Source organism: Vipera berus, assembly GCF_964194415.1.
Source record: "Vipera berus genome assembly, chromosome: 2".
NCBI lineage: Eukaryota > Metazoa > Chordata > Lepidosauria > Squamata > Viperidae > Vipera > Vipera berus.
In genome coordinates, this window is record NC_138203.1 from 26,963,991 (window position 1) to 26,982,893 (window position 18,903).

Here is an 18,903-nt window from a genome sequence, read left to right on the forward strand (position 1 = left end):
GCATTTTGTTACCTAATGTTACCAATCTACAAATACTTATCACTGAATATTTTACAGCTTAATAATTAATTGTTTCCAGTGATTTTTACTAATGAAAACAATCCTACTAGTGCAAAGTACAGAAACCAATTTACGTATCTATTATTTGGTAAGCTCCCCAGCTGCTTACTGACAGTTGGGGGATTTTTTTCCAGAAATTATCATATAGAACAGGGGTCTTCAAACTTGGCCCTTTTATGACTTGTGGACTTCAACTCCCAGAATTCCTCAGCCAGCAAAGCTGGCTGAGGAATTCTGGGAGTTGAAGTCCACAAGTCATAAAAGGGCCAAGTTTGAAGACCCCTGATATAGAATATGGCAGAGGAAACAGAGACATGCAAATTATCTTTTTTAGTTTCTGCTTTCTATTTCTTCCAGCCAGTAATTTTGTCTTCCCTTTTTCACACCTCTAACACTTCTGTTTGATTCTCAACTGATGATGGGGGAAGGTCAAGGTCGGAGGGGGGAAAAAAGGAGCGCAAGCGTTTGATTGTCAGCTGGTCTGTACATTTTATTTAAAAAAATCACAACAGGCAACACAAATACATACAAATAAAACTTTAGATTACTCTCTATTTTCCAAATTCCATTTCAATTATTCCTTAGCTGAATATATATTCCAAATAGCAAGCAATTTGAATATGGACACTGCTTTGTTATTCCTCTTTAAGTCAGCACAGCAGTTATGTTAGAATAATTATTCTGCAAATCATTGCTATATATTGCTGTGAGACAGAACCTCGCATGCAGCCAATTTTGCTTGCTGCTTATGCTGCACAAACAGAAGTAAAACTTAATAAATTCCTTGGCTATATACTTTGCTAAATATTTAGGTGAGCCTCATAATAATAATAATAATAATAAGGAGGAGGAGGAGGAGGAGGAGGGAGGAGGAGGAGGAGGAAGGGACCTTGGAGGTCATCTAGTCCACCCCCCTGCTCAGGCAGGAAACCTTATACCATTTCAGGCAAATGGCTGTCTTGTCTTATTTCTGCCAAGAACATTCTGAACCAACACATGTTCGGAATCATACCTGGATGGCTAATGAGCACAGAGGGAATTAGTGAATTATAGTTGCGGCTTGTTAAAAAAATGATTTTTTTATGTCAATGTGGCTAAGGTTATGTTAAACACAAAAGCCCTCCCATCTTAAAATGAACCATCAGCTAGAAAACTCTGATAAACAATAGGAAAAGTGTTATTTGACCAAACAGCACAAATCTGTACCAGAAGTATATTCTTAGTAGGCAGATGTCTTTGCTGATTGGATCCAATCAGAATATTTACACAAACATTTAGAATATTTGCACCATTCACAGAATCACTTCAGATCTTTCTGTCACAGCATATCCATATATCATTCCCTAAGTCATCTTTTTTTCTTTAAACATTTCACTTCCCTCTTCCCTCTAACATCTTTCAACCATGGCTTTTGCAGTCTTCCTCTTGCCATCCCTTTCACTTTTTCTTCATTTGTTTTGCTATGTTATCCCTGACACTCAGGGATCACTCAACCACCTTAATATACTTCATTGTATGTTCACTTACTTTTGTATTCAGTCTTCATGTCAATATCCATTTCTTTTTCATATCTTATTAATTTACTAATTATATAGTTTGTAGGTATCTTGTTTCCATTACATTTAATTTTATGTTTTTCCTGAAATACTGCACTCTTACTTTCCAATAATAAAATGGGCAGAAGCCCATTTGTATGTACAGCCATTTTTGCTTTAGTCAAGAAACAATCGTTCCTTATAACAGACTACCTTATTCCCACTATCTGTCCACTTACACATTTCTCTATTCATTTCCCCAGATTTATAAATGCACTTCAGCTCATCTTAAATACAGCTATTTTAACTTCACACTTATTTATTTTCTATCAATGCACTAAATAATGATTATGCACCATCAAGTAGTGCTGACTTCTAGCAGCCAGATAGATAGATTTCTTCCATGATAATCTGTCCCTAACCTGATCTTTCAGATTTTCTAACAGTGTATCAATTGCCAGTGCAACTGAGTCTGTCCATCTTGCTGCTGGTCATCCTCTTCTTGTTTTTCCTTCCATCTTTCCCAGCATTTGCAGTTGGTTGCTATGGTGCTGTCAGGCATGCATGTGCTACAAGAGTGTGGTTGAGCATGTGTCCTGTGGGCAGGTGCTATGGAATATGAGATCCACAGGTTCTCATACTCCATAGTTGGGCTGTTCAAGAGAAAAAGCAGTGGGAGTCACTGAGAGTGAATTGGGTGGCCATGCAAATTTTTCTTAAATAAATAAAATGACTTACAGGAGCGACTTGCAATCTTTCCTGCCAGATTTCCCAGTGACTTCGTTTATAAGAAACTGGCAAGGAAAGTCACAAAAAGTGATTACGTGACTTTGGGGTGCTGCAACTGTCATGTGAGCCAGTTGCCAAGTGCCTGGATTGTAATCATGTGATGATGAGGATGCTGAGATGGCCAGAACTTCAAGGGCAGGTCATAAATAACATTTGTTTGGTGCCTTTGTAACTTCAGTCACTGAACAAGTGGTCATTAACAGAAAATTAATTGTCTAACGGTTTTCATTATCTTTATTTGCTATTGGAATAATTATTTTATGCATTTTTCCTAACCAATCTGATTCTACTTTAATGATTACAATCAAATATTGTTCCGCAGTTTGTACAATGCGCTGTACATTCTCTTCAAACATTTCCTAGATATTTTCCACTTGGAAGCATTTCAAATGCAGTTGTGTATTTGATTTCTACTTTTTATGTCCCTGTCAATTGAATCTTATTTTTGTCTTAATTTCATTAGCTGCTAGAGTTATTATAACAATATAGAGAAATAGTCACTATAACTGGGCTTTCAGATTTGAAACCATAATTATTCCTTATATGCTATTCTTCCTTATACATTACATCACAATGTCTTCTCTCTATATAGCAATAATCTTAATTACAACTTTTCCATAGCTTTTAATGTTATAATGGTTATATATATTTCAGATAGATTATTTTTATGTTTTGTTATTTTAACCCTACAAGGTCATTTAGTTGCTTGTATACATTCTATCATATTTTACATATATTTTTTTATACCCCTATGGATACCCCATACGCCTATGGATAATATAGACCTATGGATAACGTACCATAAGACAGCTAGCAAAAGTCCATCTGGTAAACTCTTTGCTACAACTCTTACCAACTTTTATTGTAAAAGTTACAATTAAATAATTGTATTTAATTAATGCCTCTGTGTGTGTGTGTGTGTGTGTCTGTGTCTGTGTGTAAGAGATTTCCTGTAGTAGGTAGTGAAAAAAACAAACAAACAAGAAATACCAGTTTTTATACTCATGCTTACCTAAAAATGTGTTGGATATATATTCAGAGACTTGATTGCCTGATCGGCTCATTTCAGATAAGTGGGTTAACTCTCGATTGAGCATTCTTTTAAACTGTAAAGAAAAGCAAAATAGTGTATGTCAATGGCTAGGACAGGACATGGGTATATGGTACAAAAATTGTGTAAGAACCTTTTTTAACAGATATGTTCACATTTTCAAATCGATATACCACTTTAGCTCAATGGCATAATGAGAAGTAAAATAAATTCTTGGGGAAAGTGTCAAAGTAGACTTCACCAAATATATTGTTCCACGCATCATTTTATATAAAGATACTGAAAAATTGATTATGGATATGAATAGAGATCAATTTCATTGCTCTTATCCTAGTTAAAAATGTATACTAAAGGTTTATAATGTACACACATCCCACCTTTGTTCTCATGAAATAAAGAGAACAATTTTCTTGAATTCCTACTTTTTGAATGGTCAACAAGCCATCTCCTTCCAGTGGAAATAAAAATTACCTAGCAACATTATACATTTCTATAAGCAGGAATAAACTGTAACTCAATTACTTGTTACCTGCTTACTTAAACATTTGTATATCTAAATTTACATACCTAAATTATAAAATAATAACTAATGATCCAACTTCTTTGGGAACTAGGTACTCAGATTTTATTGCGGATATAGCCATTTTATAAAGCAAAACATGTACAGGTTAAAAAAATAAACTGATGAGGGTCATGTAAAAAATAGAGAAAGTGGCTTTCTCAATTTGAAGACCTGTAGACAGATTACACTGTAATGTCCACAATCTTCAACCTGCTGATTGAAGAGCATGAGTTGATGATGAACACTTTTTCAGGCGCTTGTGAAGGCTGGAATAAGCTATTCCAATTATAAAAAAATTTAGGCCTCCAATAGTTTAATCAGTTTTCTAATTGTGTGATTTCATTATCTCAATTACACTTGCTTTAGTGGCAGACAATCTTGCTACCAGTTTTGCAAGAAGGGGTTCATAAGCTTTGGAGGACAGTACTGATTGTGACTTAGTTTTATTAAGCAGCTTGTGTCTTAACAAAAAAGTACTGCAAGGTTTTCTGCAATATTCTTTTACTGTAACATTGTTCTTGCTTCAAGAATTCAAGGTCTACAAATGCATAACAAAAAGCAGAGAGGCTGAAGGGCTGCCCCATTTGTTTCCTTGTACAAGAAAGCACTTTTCAGCAGCCTCTGGTGACTTGAACGGCTGACCTGATGAGTCACAGGAAAGGGTGATAAAGATGATTCCCATCAACCAGCAAAGACACAGAGCCTCCAGGGTATCCTATGTTTAAGTCTCCCATAGTGCTGAACTAAGCTTGCTATAATTTCCACACAATTATCATAAAGGGGCTGGGAATTATGAGTTTTCATCCATTACTTATGGAAGGAACCTGGTTAGAAAAGGCTGGAAGAATACAGAATTAGAAAGTTTCTTGTCGGGGGGGGGGGGAAGAGGAATAATTTAAATTGTGATTTTTTCCATATGCTAAGAAAATGTAAATTTTAAAATTTACTTAAATCTTCCATATTCAGAAAAGCTAGACACTGGATTATTTAGAAATGTATTGTTTATACTATTTGATTTAAAGCCACATCATTTTTGCAGCCATCAGGTTGTCAATATACAGTCTGCACTGTCAGTAGTATTCTTTCACATATACTGTTTCTTTTCCACATCTGCTCTCAGTGTATGGACAATATACGTTACATAAGTGAAGTCTTGTCTGAAAATAATGCAGTGTAGGATATTCTGCAAGGCGCCGCTCTCCTCATTTATACATCAATTAATTATCTGTGTCCTGATATAGTATCACTTATACTCTATACACTAAACAAATATGTCAAAAATCTAACTGGGTTGAGGGTAGACTAGGATACACATTTAATGTCTATTTACACTTTTCCTTTAGCCCAATTACACATTTGCTTTTATGAGTTTTCTTCATACTGCTTCTCACATATTCCATTCCTATTTTGTATTGTAAATCTCGGCATGAATAGGACATTGATTTGCTTGCTCAACAATATATGGGACAGGTATATTCAAACAGGTTCTGTCCAGGTGATATGGATTACAGTTTTCTTCTGACATAGGTTAATAGCCAAAATATTTATCTTGGTTATCTCAAGATTCCAGGGCAGTTGACTTTACTCATTTTGAACATGGTCAAAGGAGAAAGAACTCCCTACACAGAGCTTTAGGTGGATGGCAAAGTTTTTTTCTGATGTGCGTTGAGCAAATACATAGAGCTATCGTTAGTTTTGCCACAGTACCATAGACTGAAAAATTGTAAAGGGCATTAGGTGAAATTTAAATTGTGACTAGTTAAAGCTATTTGAGTCTGTTCAGAAAGTTGGCCAGAAGCAAAACAAACAAACAAAAAATTAAAGGAGAGAGGGAAGGCTAGGCCAGAGATACTCACACTCTCCTAATATTATATTAACCTTCACTATTGTCCAATTGGAAAAGAGTGTGCTAACATGAGATGAAATCTTAAAGCCATTCTTGATATTCTCAGAAAACTATAGGTATCATTGGTCTCTGATTCTTATGCTAGTCCCCACCTTAGAAAATGGAATTCAATCTGTTGCTAGTTACACTGGGCTCTCAACTTGATACCTGGAAATTGTTGCTATGATAAAAACCTATAATGTATTAAAAAGTAGAATTGATGCACTTCTATGATTTCATATCAACTATTATTTTACCAAGTCTGGCATGAGTCAAGATGATTAACTCAGCTAAAATAAAAGAGGAAACATATTTCTGTTTGCAAGATTACTCTACTCTTAATCATTCAACCTTTTCTGAGTTCTTTAAGCTCCCAGTATCACTTAACTTAATCCATAAAAAGCATTGAACCAAAGGAAGAAGAGTATGTTGTGTGATTGGCTTCAGTTACTCCCAAATCACAAGAATAGAACATAAATAAATAACTCAACATAATGCACACAATGGGAAAGAGATGAATTCTATGTCACACAGATCCAATACTTCCTATCTAATTCTTTCAATTCTGTAAAGAACTAAACAGAATAATACAGAATATTAGGAATAAAGCCCTTGTATTCATAATTAAGGGACGCGGTGGCTCAGTGGGTTAGGACGCTGAGCTTGTCGATCAGATGGTCGGCAGTTTGGCGGGTTGAATCCCGAGTGCCGCGTAACAGAGTGAGAGCCTGTTACTCATCCCAGCTTCTGCCAACCTAGCAGTTCGAAAGCACGTAAAAATAGAAAAATAGGGACCACTACAGTGGGAAGGTAACAGCGTTCCATGCGCCTTTGGCGTCTAGTCATGCCGGCCACATGACCATGGAGACGTCCTCGGACAAGCGCTGGCTCTTCGGCTTTGAAACGGAGATGAGCACCGGCCCCTAGAGTTGGAAATGACTAGCATGCATGTGCGGGGGAACCTTTACCTTTATTCATAATTAGGAGGAAATACAATGAAATTGTTTCCTTAATGAGCATGTATAAATCACAGAGTTTAGGTTCCTACTTCATTTTACATTCTACATGAGTCTTAACACATGTAGAAGCTATGGATTGCTTATATATTTTTCAGCATTAGCAATTTAGGATATATATTCTCCAAATCTAAATTCCCCTCATGTTTGTACTGGCCAGCCATTCAGAGATATATGTGAAAATGAAAGAATAGGAATACTGTACACGTTCCTTTGCAACCCAACTAATTTTTCAAGGAAAAAGGATAGTTATGACCTATAATTATTTGGATTAATCATAAGAAATAAAGTTGGACATTTTGCAGGGTAGAATTAAATTAAAATATAGATTTTATGAAACTAGTCATGAAAATATTAATTGTTCATTTTGAAAAATATTTTATTGGACAAATCTGCAGTGAGAAAGAATTCTACTTCACATAACTCATAATATTAATGGTAATACAGAAAGAAAAGTATAAATTATAATTTGTTTAGTGAAATGTATTGCTGGCAACAACAAAAAGATCTTACTATATTTGAAAGTGTAAACTATCATGCCTCAGTTATTAAGGTTTTTATTGTGCTCACTTGTATTTATTAAATAGTGTTAAAAACTCAGTATTAGTAAATGATCCAATAAATGATCATATAATTAAACTTCTGCTTTAAGCCAGAATATTGGGCTGTTATCTATATATCACAGTTGGCAAACTGATTGTCTTTTCAGAAAGATTGCTTGGGGTCAATTGCTCTTCAATCCAATGCACTCTAGGAGCCAAACCACATGCACATAGGGCTTCACCTACTTGGTTTGTCCAAGGCAACTCAGTGACTTTAAAAGAAGCAAAGATCCAGGAGTTCCCTATCTAGTGTCCTCAACATAGTATTTATAATGTATAATTACTTAGATTATACACTGTGTGCTGGAAAAAAAAATCTATTCTAGTCCAACTTCATCACTTTGTCCTACTGAAACCCTTAATATTAACTATTACTGCTACATTTAAATCTGATCACTTTCTGTTGCTATTTATTGGTCACACAAGGACAGAATTCCAGTTGTTCTAATGATTTTTTTTACACAACACATTTTTATGGATACAGTCTACACAGAAAAGGGAAATGCTAATGTTAAAGTCAAGTTATTAATCTTTATTTGACTAAGTGATCATGTATTTAGAAAAAAGACATATTGTTAATAAATCTTGAGCATCCAGAACATACATAACAGGAGGTTTTGTAATAAGTTCATTGTTCTTTCTTATATTAGCACTGCATATCACAAATATATATGATGATATGCATTCAGTCAATATAAAGGAACAAGCCAAGCTATTTTTTTAATTGATGCTTTATAAATTAATTCTCAACAAGTTAAGGTTGACAACATCACTGAGAGAAAAAAAAAACATTTCCAAGCACTCACTATTTTAGAATGGCTTTAATCAATTTTGAAATGTGTGTCATAGAAAGCAAAAAATAGAAGCGTAATAATTGCAATGTTTACATATCAAGAAACATGAAGCTGCACATTAAGTCCTTATTGTTTATATGCTCTTTAATAACCTTCTCCTTGGAGAATGAAAAATAGCACAACAGTCGAAGCTTGGGTTTCCCCGAAACACAGTATTAAAAGCAATGATCCTATAGCTATTAAACTGAGAATATGCCCTATTCTCAAGAATGCGCAATTTAGGTACCTTTGAGCATAAGTGAATGTTAGAGGGAGTTCATTGTTTTCAATTACATATTTTAAACTTTTTTTAACATATCAGTAAGGCCTCAATCTATAATACAAAAAAAATCAATGTTCAAGCAAACACTGCATGCAAACAAACATGATGTAGAAAGTTCTTAAATCCTACCTTTATGTATCCCCAAGATACTGACAGTAAATAGTTTGCTTCGGGCATTTTTGATGCTTTTAATATTACTAAATTAAAGCAGAATTTTCGATCCTCTGTTATTACTGAGATAGAGGGAAATAAGTATGCTGAATCCTTTTAACTGAATTTTGATTCTCAGTTCTGTTGATTTATAAATTTTCTGCAATTAGGTATATAAGAGATCATTTAACTGGTGTTCCAGTTAGGAGATCTTCGATTATTTAGAACCCATTTGCAAAATTCCAAAGCGCTGTAAAATTTAAGAACCAGGCTTGAAAGACATATTGCACAAGCTGAACAGAAATCTGAAGGGCAGACAGAGATCTGCATATTTCCAGAACAGCACGACTTGATGAATTATGTATATCAAGATGCTCAGCTGCTGGAAAAGACTTGTTCTCTCAATAGCCATCCAAATAAGGATCTGCAGGGAAGCTACAACCAGTGTCAAGTAAACCCTCCCATAAAATTCAGATAAGAGCCAATCCTGTGCTAACCAAAAATACATAAAAAGCAGCAGAGAAAGCCGTGACATGAGTGTGCTAGCTTCTGATTGGTCTTCATGGCAGAATCTCTTGGGAAGAAGGTAGTTCTCTTTTGTGCTAAATGCCATTTAATAATGGCTTCCCTGCAGCATTTATTTCAAAGCAGACATGATTAATTAGCTTAACTTTTTGTGTGTACCAGTAACATTTATTAGCTCAGGGAGAGAGGCTCAATGAACTCAGTCAAATAAGCATAGCGGGTTATTTTGCCCAGGCTAAAAGTCATTTGGACTGAATTCTTTAACTTTCTATCATTAAACACATGCACACACTTACACACACACACACACACACACACATTTTACAACCACACATGCATGTATGCATTTGCATGTGAAGTTTTAAGTCCCTACATTCAGTAATTCAATTACATCTCATTCTGATGACATCATTGCAAAGCATTTATTATTATTTCAATACAAAAAGGTTTACAGAAATCAGGTGAAAATAGTACTTAGTTCAGCTGCTTAGTGTATGGTATGCACATCTGTACTCAACAAAGAAAGACATATCACTATAACTTTCCTACCTATGTGTCCTAACAAACACAACAATATTATTGGGGGCAAATCATTTTACTTTCTAAAGCAAATGCAACAGATATTTCTTGACACCTTAAAATAACACAATTCATATGAAATCGATTCCACTTCATTGGATGGAACATTAATCTAACCTCTGTCAAATATGAAGATAGGTGAAAAGATTTTACATTTCCATTATGAATTTTCAGTATAAAGATAGGGCAAAATACATTACTTTCTATATTAAATTATATACACAGCATTTTTTTTACAGTTTAGTAAAAAAAAAAATCAATGTTGCTTCAGTACTGTTTAAAGTAAGCTAACCACCTCCATATTACAGATAGAAAGTCAAAGGAATAAATCAGTGGTAGTATGCCCTAAATAAAATTTCAGCAAGTTAAGAACATCATTTTTTAATGCTCTTATAGCATTCCTCAAATTGGTGCTACCCAGACCTTGGCTAATAGAAATTGTAGCCCAATACATTATACAACAAATATGGTATATTGAAGAAGGATAGCTGAAGTGTTATTCAAAAAGTGCCCAGAAAGTTCATTCACACATAAGGCTACGTTAAGGCGTGATTTGGCATTATATATGTAAACGTTAGGCTCAGACAACCAATTTCTTTGGCATACTAGGTCAGCATTTTCTTTAATTCTGACCATCATGTTACATTATGTTCAAGATTTGCAAATTATTTTTAACACGCTTTCTCAGTTTATGTTCTCATGCCTAACATAATTTTATAATTTATAACTAAAACCAAGCTATAATGAATGGGAAGAGATAGATTCAAGAATAAGACTTGTTCAAAACAAGTTTTTAATACAATAGTAATATAATTATTTTGTCATTAAGTAAATGTGTGTCCATTTGCAGATACTAACACAAAAATTTTAAAGGTATTTTTTGAAATGTAATTTAAAAATGATTTTTTTATTTTTAAAATATACACCTTTTTAAAAAAGGATTTATATTTTTAGTTGAACTGACAATTTGTAATGAGCCACAAATATTTTAATTTAGTAGGGAAAATGTTTGAAACCACATAACTGAGCCATACTGTTCATTATACTACTTGCTGATTTGTTCTGAATTAATGAGGTCAATCAGGGAATGCTGCTGCAGCACATTCATTCTTTATTCATTTCAAGAGAGGCTGTGCACACAGAAGATTCAATGAAGTGGACAAACTGTGCTCAGCTATGAGCTTATTGGACTGTTCCTATTGACTAACAACATTCACAAGTGAGTACCAACTGCAGATCTTTTATTATATATAATTCTGCTACATCAGCTTAATGCAGGCATATATCTATATACCAGCATCATGCAGAATTCCACAGATAAATCCTCAGGAAAATAAAATAGGAAAAATCAAAAGACGTACTGTATAGATAGAGATAGACTATTATTTATTATTTAGAGGATAAAAGATTAAATATTTAACATTGATAGTGAAAAGAATATGAAAATTGGTAAGTCATATAATGACAATTTGAAGCTTAAAACCCTCAACTATTAAAACAATTTCAACCTGATAAATGGGACTTTTGCTTTCCATGAATCTCTGTAACAGCCTTCCTCAAATGAGGTCTTCCAGATACATTGGACTATAAATTTTAATAAGGCAATTGTTAGGTATATTTAGGGAGAAAATAATAGTTCTAAAGACTTAATCTTAAGTCAAAATCTGTTCCATCTATTATTTACTATTGTAACCACTTATTTACTATGATTTATTACTGTTCTAATTTACACAACAATCAAAGTTTTCTGGGCTAATACTAACAGCATCCCCCAAAACAAAAGAAAACAAAACAATACAAAATAGTCAAGTGGCAGTAGGAAAGTCAAAAGTAGACACAGATGTGGATCTATCCATGTAGGGAACAGGACTGACTCAAAAATTGTAATAACAACAGTAAAGTTATTTTATATAATTTCATCATAACCAAGGCCACTGATATTTCCAAAGCAATTATACCACTCTTGTCTTGTGAAACTGAATTCAAACAACAGGTAGGTGAGAAAAGTAAAGACCACAAACCCAGACACATGAGAATGCAAAATCTGTACTTTGTAACAGCATCTGTTAAACTAAGGTTGCACGTGGGTACCACCTCCTTCTTGGAGCAGTCATGTGTAGCAGTGATTAGGATCAAAAAATGAAAGCAGTAGTGAACAAAGGATTGTTTCAAGCAGTGTTCTTTTGTCCCTCAATACTTTTCAAAAGAGGTATTCCATGATACGGAATCAAAGTCAAAATACTTCTCAGTATGTACTTAGAAGGTTGCTGAAATAAATATTTTTTTTCTTGACATGTAATATTCACATTTCTGAACCAGGTATCCTATTTTCACTTTATTGTGTATGTTTCTAATTCGGGAAATCATCATTGCATTCACTGAAAATGTAACTGTAATGTATTTCTTGAAAAACTAAGACATTCACAAACCAACAGCGTATTGGTATGCAAATGTAAATATATATAATCATATTTATATTTATTTATTTATTTATTTATTTAGATTTCTATACAGCCCTATTCCCGAAGGACTCAGGGCGGTTTACAGGGCAGCATAAAATACAATATAAAAGATAATATAAAAATAAAATAAATTAAATTAATTAAGCCCAACAATTAAAACAATATTTAAAAAGCTAAAACCCCTTCAGTCCAGGCCTGATAAATCGAAAAGCCAGGTTTTCAGGTCCCGGCGAAATGAACGCAGATTAAAATTATGATTGATTTAAAAGCAGATTTTGAAATTAAAAGTATATATGTAAATACTTTTTAAAAATACCATATATCCTGAGGATGTTTAATAGTATGAAATTGTATCTTCAAACTTCTTTACATAACAGTGTGTTCCAGGAACTTACTATATGTGTTTATTCTAATCTTTATAATTTTATAGACTTCCTCTAAGTCCATGAAATGAATTTTATATTATAACTCTTAAAAGCAGAGCATTCTTATTTTATAGTTAAGTGTGACAAACTTTTAAAAATGTGGATCTGGTTCATCAACAAAAGAAGCTTCTTGGGTGAGAAGCAAAACGTCTTCAAAGAAAAACAAGAAAGTCCAGTTCCCTCTTGAAAAAACATCTTTGGGACAACCATGACCTGGATGACTGAGAATCTCCATAGACACCAACAAAAGAAATAGAGCTACTTTTAGAGTACCATAGAAAGAAAAAGTTTAGGTAGCGTGCGTGCTAGCCATTTCCGACTCTAGGGGCTGGTGCTCATCTCCGTTTCAAAGCCGAAGAGCCAGTGCTTGCCCGAGGACGTCTCCATGGTCATGTGGCCGGCATGAGTAGATGCCAAAGGTGCACGGAACGCTGTTACCTTCCCACCATAGTGGTCCCTATTTTTCTACTTGCATTTTTACGTGCTTTCGAACTGCTAGGTTGGCAGAAGCTGGGACGAGTAACAGGCGCTCACTCTGTTATGCAGCACTTGGGATTCAACCCGCCAAACTACCAACCTTCTGATCGACAAGCTCAGCGTCCTAACCCGCTGAGCCACCGCGTACCATAGAAAGAAAAAGTTTATTGAGGAGCAGAATTTTCAAGCTTATCTTTGAAAAGAAATGATATAACCTAATTACAGGACTGATGTTGCATTCAAAAAGCTTAAACAAATCACAACAAAAATAAATATTTTAGAGTTACAAAATCAGGCTAATTTTTAATTTATGTAACCTATTTTCCATATTTATGTGTTATCATATTGTGCACGAGACATCAATTCTTATTAAATCAAATATAAATGTAAAGAATTTAGCATGTATAATCGACACATGCCTTAATATTAAAAAATAACATTTAGACCCCCTTCATGGATTACTGCCTTGTCGTGGCGAAGGGGCTTGCGTAATTCAATGAAGCTATGAGCTATGCCGTGCAGGGCCACCCAAGACAGACAGGTCATAGCAGAGAGTTCTGACAAAACGTGATCCACTGGAGAAGGAAATGGCAACCCACTCCAGTATCTTTGTCATGAAAACCCTATGGACAGTACCAAAAGGCAAAACGATATGACGCTGGAAGATGAGCCCCTCAGGTCGGAAGGCGTCCAATATGCTACTGGGGAAGAGCAGAGGGCTAGTACTAGTAGCGCCAGAAAGAATGAAGCGACTGGGCCAAAGCCGAAAGGACGCTCAGCTGTGGATGTGTCTGGTGGTGAAAGGAAAGTCCGATGCTGTAAAGATTTTTTCTCCATAGGAACCTGGAATGTAAGATCCATGAATCAAGGAAAGCTGGACGTGGTCAAACAAGAGATGACAAGACTGAACATTGACATCTTAGGTATCAGCGAACTAAAATGGACAGGAATGGGTGAATTTAATTCAGATGACCATCAGGTATACTACTGTGGGCAAGAATCCTTCAGAAGAAATGGAGTAGCCTTCATAGTCAATAAAAAAGTAGGAAAAGCAATACTGGGATACAATCCTCAAAATGACAGAATGATCTCAGTTCGAATCCAAGGCAAACCATTCAATATCACAGTAGTCCAAGTCTATGCCCCAACCACCAGTGCTGAAGAGGATGAAATTGACCAGTTCTATGAAGCACTACAGCACCTTATAGAACTAACACCCAAAAATGATGTCCTTATCATCATGGGGGATTGGAATGCTAAAGTAGGAAGCCAAAAGATAACTGGAATAACAGGCAAGTTTGGCCTTGGAGTGCAAAATGAAGCAGGGCACAGGCTGATAGAATTCTGTCAAGAGAATGCGATGGTCATAGCAAACACTCTTTTCCAACAACCCAAGAGACGGCTCTACACATGGACATCACCAGATGGTCAACACAGAAATCAGATTGACTATATGCTCTGCAGCCAAAGATGGAGAAGCTCTATACAGTCAGTAAAAACAAGACCAGGAGCTGACTGTGGCTCAGACCATGAGCTTCTCCTTGCAAAGTTTAGGCTTAAACTGAAGAAAGTAGGGAAAAGCACTAGGCCACTCAGGTATGAATTAAATCATATCCCTGTTGAATATACAGTAGAGGTGACAAATAGATTTAAGGAATTAGATCTGATAGACAGAGTGCCTGAAGAACTATGGACAGAGGTTCGCGACATTGTACAAGAGGTAGCAACCAAAACCATCCCAAAGAAAAAGAAATGCAAGAAAGCAAAATGGCTGTCTGAGGAAGCTTTGCAAATAGCTGAGGAAAGGAGGGAAGCGAAAGGCAAGGGAGAAAAAGAAAGATACGCCCAATTGAATGCAGAATTCCAGAGAATAGCTAGAAGAGATAAGAATGCCTTCTTAAATGAACAGTGCAAAGAAATAGAAGAAAACAATAGAATAGGGAGGACCAGAGATCTTTTCAAGAAAATTGGAGAAATGAAGGGAACGTTTAATGCAAAAATGGGCATGATAAAGGACCAAAATGGCAGGGACCTAACAGAGGCAGAAGAGATTAAGAAGAGGTGGCAAAATTACACAGAAGAACTATACAAGAATGAGCTTAACGTCCCTGATAATCACAATGAGGTGGTCACTGACCTCGAGCCAGACATCCTAGAATGTGAAGTGAAGTGGGCCTTAGAAAAACTGAGCAACAACAAAGCTAATGGAAGTGACAGTATTCCAGCTGAGCTATTCAAAATCTTAAAAGACAATGCAGTAAAAGTGCTACACTCAATTTGCCAGCAAATTTGGAAAACTCAACAGTGGCCACAGGATTGGAAAAGATCAGTTTACATTCCAATTCCAAAGAAAGGCAGTGCCAAAGAATGTTCAAACTATCGCACCATTGCACTCATTTCTCATGCTAGTAAAGTCATGCTTAAAATCCTACAAGCTAGACTTCAGCAGTATGTGGATCGAGAACTACCAGAAGTACAGGCAGGATTTCGAAGAGGCAGAGGAACTAGAGATCAAATTGCCAACATACGCTGGATCATGGAGAAAGCTAGAGAGTTCCAGAAAAACATCTACTTCTGCTTCATTGACTATGCTAAAGCCTTTGATTGTGTGGATCACAACAAACTGTGGCAAGTTCTTAAAGAGATGGGAGTACCAGACCATCTTATTTGTCTCTTGAGAAACCTATATGCGGGTCAAGAAGCAACAGTGAGAACTGGACACGGAACCACTGATTGGTTCAAAATTGGGAAAGGAGTCCGGCAAGGCTGTATACTGTCGCCCTGCCTATTTAACTTATATGCAGAGCACATCATGAGAAAGGTAGGGCTAGATGAATCAAAAGTTGGAATTAAGATTGCCGGAAGAAATATCAACAACCTAAGATACGCAGATGATACCACTCTAATGGCAGAAAGTGAAGAAGAACTAAAGAGCCTCTTGTTGCAGGTGAAGAAGGAGAGTGCAAAACTTGGGTTGAAACTTAACATTAAGAAAACCAAGATCATGGCATCTGGCCCTCTCAATTCCTGGCAAATAGATGGGGAAGAAATGGAGGTAGTGACAGATTTTATTTTCCTGGGCTCCAAGATCACTGCAGACGGGGACTGTAGCCAAGAAATTAAAAGACGCTTGCTCCTGGGGAGGAAAGCCATGGCAAATCTAGACAGCACACTAAAAAGCAGAGACATCACCCTGTCAACAAAAGTGCGTATAGTCAAGGCTATGGTCTTCCCAGTTGCAATGTATGGCAGTGAAAGTTGGACCATAAGAAAGGCTGAGCGCCAAAGAATTGAGGCCTTTGAACTGTGGTGCTGGAGAAGACTCCTGCGAGTCCCTTGGACTGCAAGGCGATCAAACCGGTCAGTCCTAGAGGAGATCAATCCTGACTGCTCTTTAGATGGCCAGATTCTGAAGCTAAAACCCAAGTACTTTGGCCACCTAATGAGAAGGAAGGACTCACTGGAGAAGAGCCTAATGCTGGGAAAGATTGAGGGCAATAGAAGAAGGGGACGACAGAGAATGAGGTGGCTGGATGGAGTCACTGAAGCAGTAGGCGTGAGCTTAAATGGACTCCAGAAGATGGTAGAGGACAGGAAGGCCTGGAGGAATGTTGTCCATAGGGTCGCGATGGGTCGGACACGACTTCGCAGCTAACAACAACAACAACAACAACATTTAGACAACCGTATGAGATTTATTCTGCCTATGTGTGTCCTGAATTAGCTACAAAATTCTACAAAATAAATAAAATGAATAGATAACAAAGAAATAAGACACAGGCTATGAGACCCGGTTTCACTGAATTCATTTGATCATGTATTATATTGTACAAATGATATAGATTGACATCATTTATATTCTAAATATATACATACAGTGTAAATTACTGCATCATTTGTACACTAACATGATCATAAAATATTCAATACTGAAGTAAATGATGTAAATTTTGTTTTTACATTTTTACCACCTTTCAATGAATCACTCATGATTTATGATTTATCAGACATGTGATTTTTGAAATCCTTTTATAGAACCAGATTATATAGAATGAGCTATTAAAAATAATATAGTTTGAAGTCTTCCAACCCAAATTACTGCCAAAAGCTTCAAAGTTATGGATATAAAAGCAGCATTTAAGGAAAAAGGAAAAAGTGTATAGAAAAAGTTTACATCACTGAAAACCTCCTATAACATCAAAGCGAAAAAGTCGGTAAATAACATATACTGCAAGTCTTTGGGTTGACAATGCCCTGGTTTAAGGGTAACCCATAGTTACGAATGGAACCTATTGCAGCAAAATTTGTGTTAAATATTCAATGATTCATGTTAAATACACAAAGATTCAAGTTCATTACACAATACTACTTCTATTGTATAATAATACTGTTCTGGCTTATGTAGAAATTTGACAGACCTTGGAATGGACTTTTTTCTTAAACTGGGGACAAGCTGTACCAATCTACAAGAAAACATCAGGATCAAAAGCTCTGCATACAGCTACTCCTCACTTAACAACAGTAATTGGGATTGAAATTTCCTCTGATAAGCAATGTGGCTATAAAGCATGACATCACATGACTGTGCTACTTAGCAGCAGCAATTCCCGCAAACCCTGCTTATTACTGTTAAGCAAGGAGCTCATGTGTTTCCAACTTTCTGCCGGCTCCTCCATTGACTGCTTGTGGGAAGCAGCCAAGGAAGTCTGCAAATCGTGATTATGTGACCGTGGGACATTGTGACAGTTGAAAATCCAGGTAAGTTGTCAAGTGCCCAGAATGCAATTATGTGACTGTGGGATTGCTGCAAGGGCCAGAAGGATTTGTCATAACTCACTCAGCACCATTGCAAGTTTAATGGTCACTGAATGAATGATTGTTAAATGAGGATCACCTGTACTTTCATTGATTTAATAGTATTCAGTATTTCTTGTGGAGATAAGTCAGCATCTTGATTTTAAGGTATATCTGAAACCAAAAAAATCAACATTGTAAAGCTGAGTATAAAAATAAAAGAATTGCTTCTTTATCAAATTTGAATTGTGACAGACAGACCGACCGACCGACAGACAGACCTGGCATTCTTAATTGTATAAATAATGTTGCTTCACTGATATTGCTTAACCTAAAAGCCAATAATTCACCAGATTTTCCCTCTCTCTTCCCAATGCATAACTTACACATCTTCAGTGAGATGGTATCAGATTCTGGAATAGCTTAGTTATAAGGCCCCATACCATTTCATTCTTTTGGACTTAGTGCCCTCTAGTGATACTAGCATAGCATTTCTAAGCATTTTTAACGAGTTGCTAAACCGCAGATTGCTTAATCAAATGCTTCATTTCATTTCATTTTCATTTTAATATCTTGCAAAGAATTAGGGCTTTTCCTGAATTTTGAAAAAAAAATTGTTAAAAAATATAAATACAATACATTGGATATTCAAGTAGCCTTTTGCACAAACTTAAAATTTACCCAAGCAGATAAATAAGCTCATCTCCTTTACATGGAGATGGGCTTATTTATATGTTTGGATAACTTTTAAAAGATTTTTAAAAACAGTAGAACTCTGATCTTGATTACTGTATATCTAGCTATTACTAGTCAAACATGTAGTCAAAAAACCCTCAAATATTTGAGTTTTTGAATTATGCTGAAATATTTACTTT

At 35.7% G+C, this 18,903-nt stretch overlaps 1 protein-coding gene across 6 annotated transcripts in view; it reads right to left on the reverse strand.

Annotated features, from left to right (window-relative positions):
- The window catches only part of PDE4D (phosphodiesterase 4D), a gene marked incomplete at its 5' end in the record, with an annotated part of 761,328 nt that overhangs the window by 20,797 nt on the left and 721,628 nt on the right, over positions 1-18,903 (reverse strand). For all 6 annotated transcript variants that reach the window (XM_081318714.1, XM_081318718.1, XM_081318715.1 and 3 more), the window contains one exon: positions 3,397-3,490. In XM_081318714.1, coding sequence (XP_081174840.1) covers positions 3,397-3,490 — 94 coding nt within the window. The remainder of the gene's footprint in view (positions 1-3,396; positions 3,491-18,903) is intronic.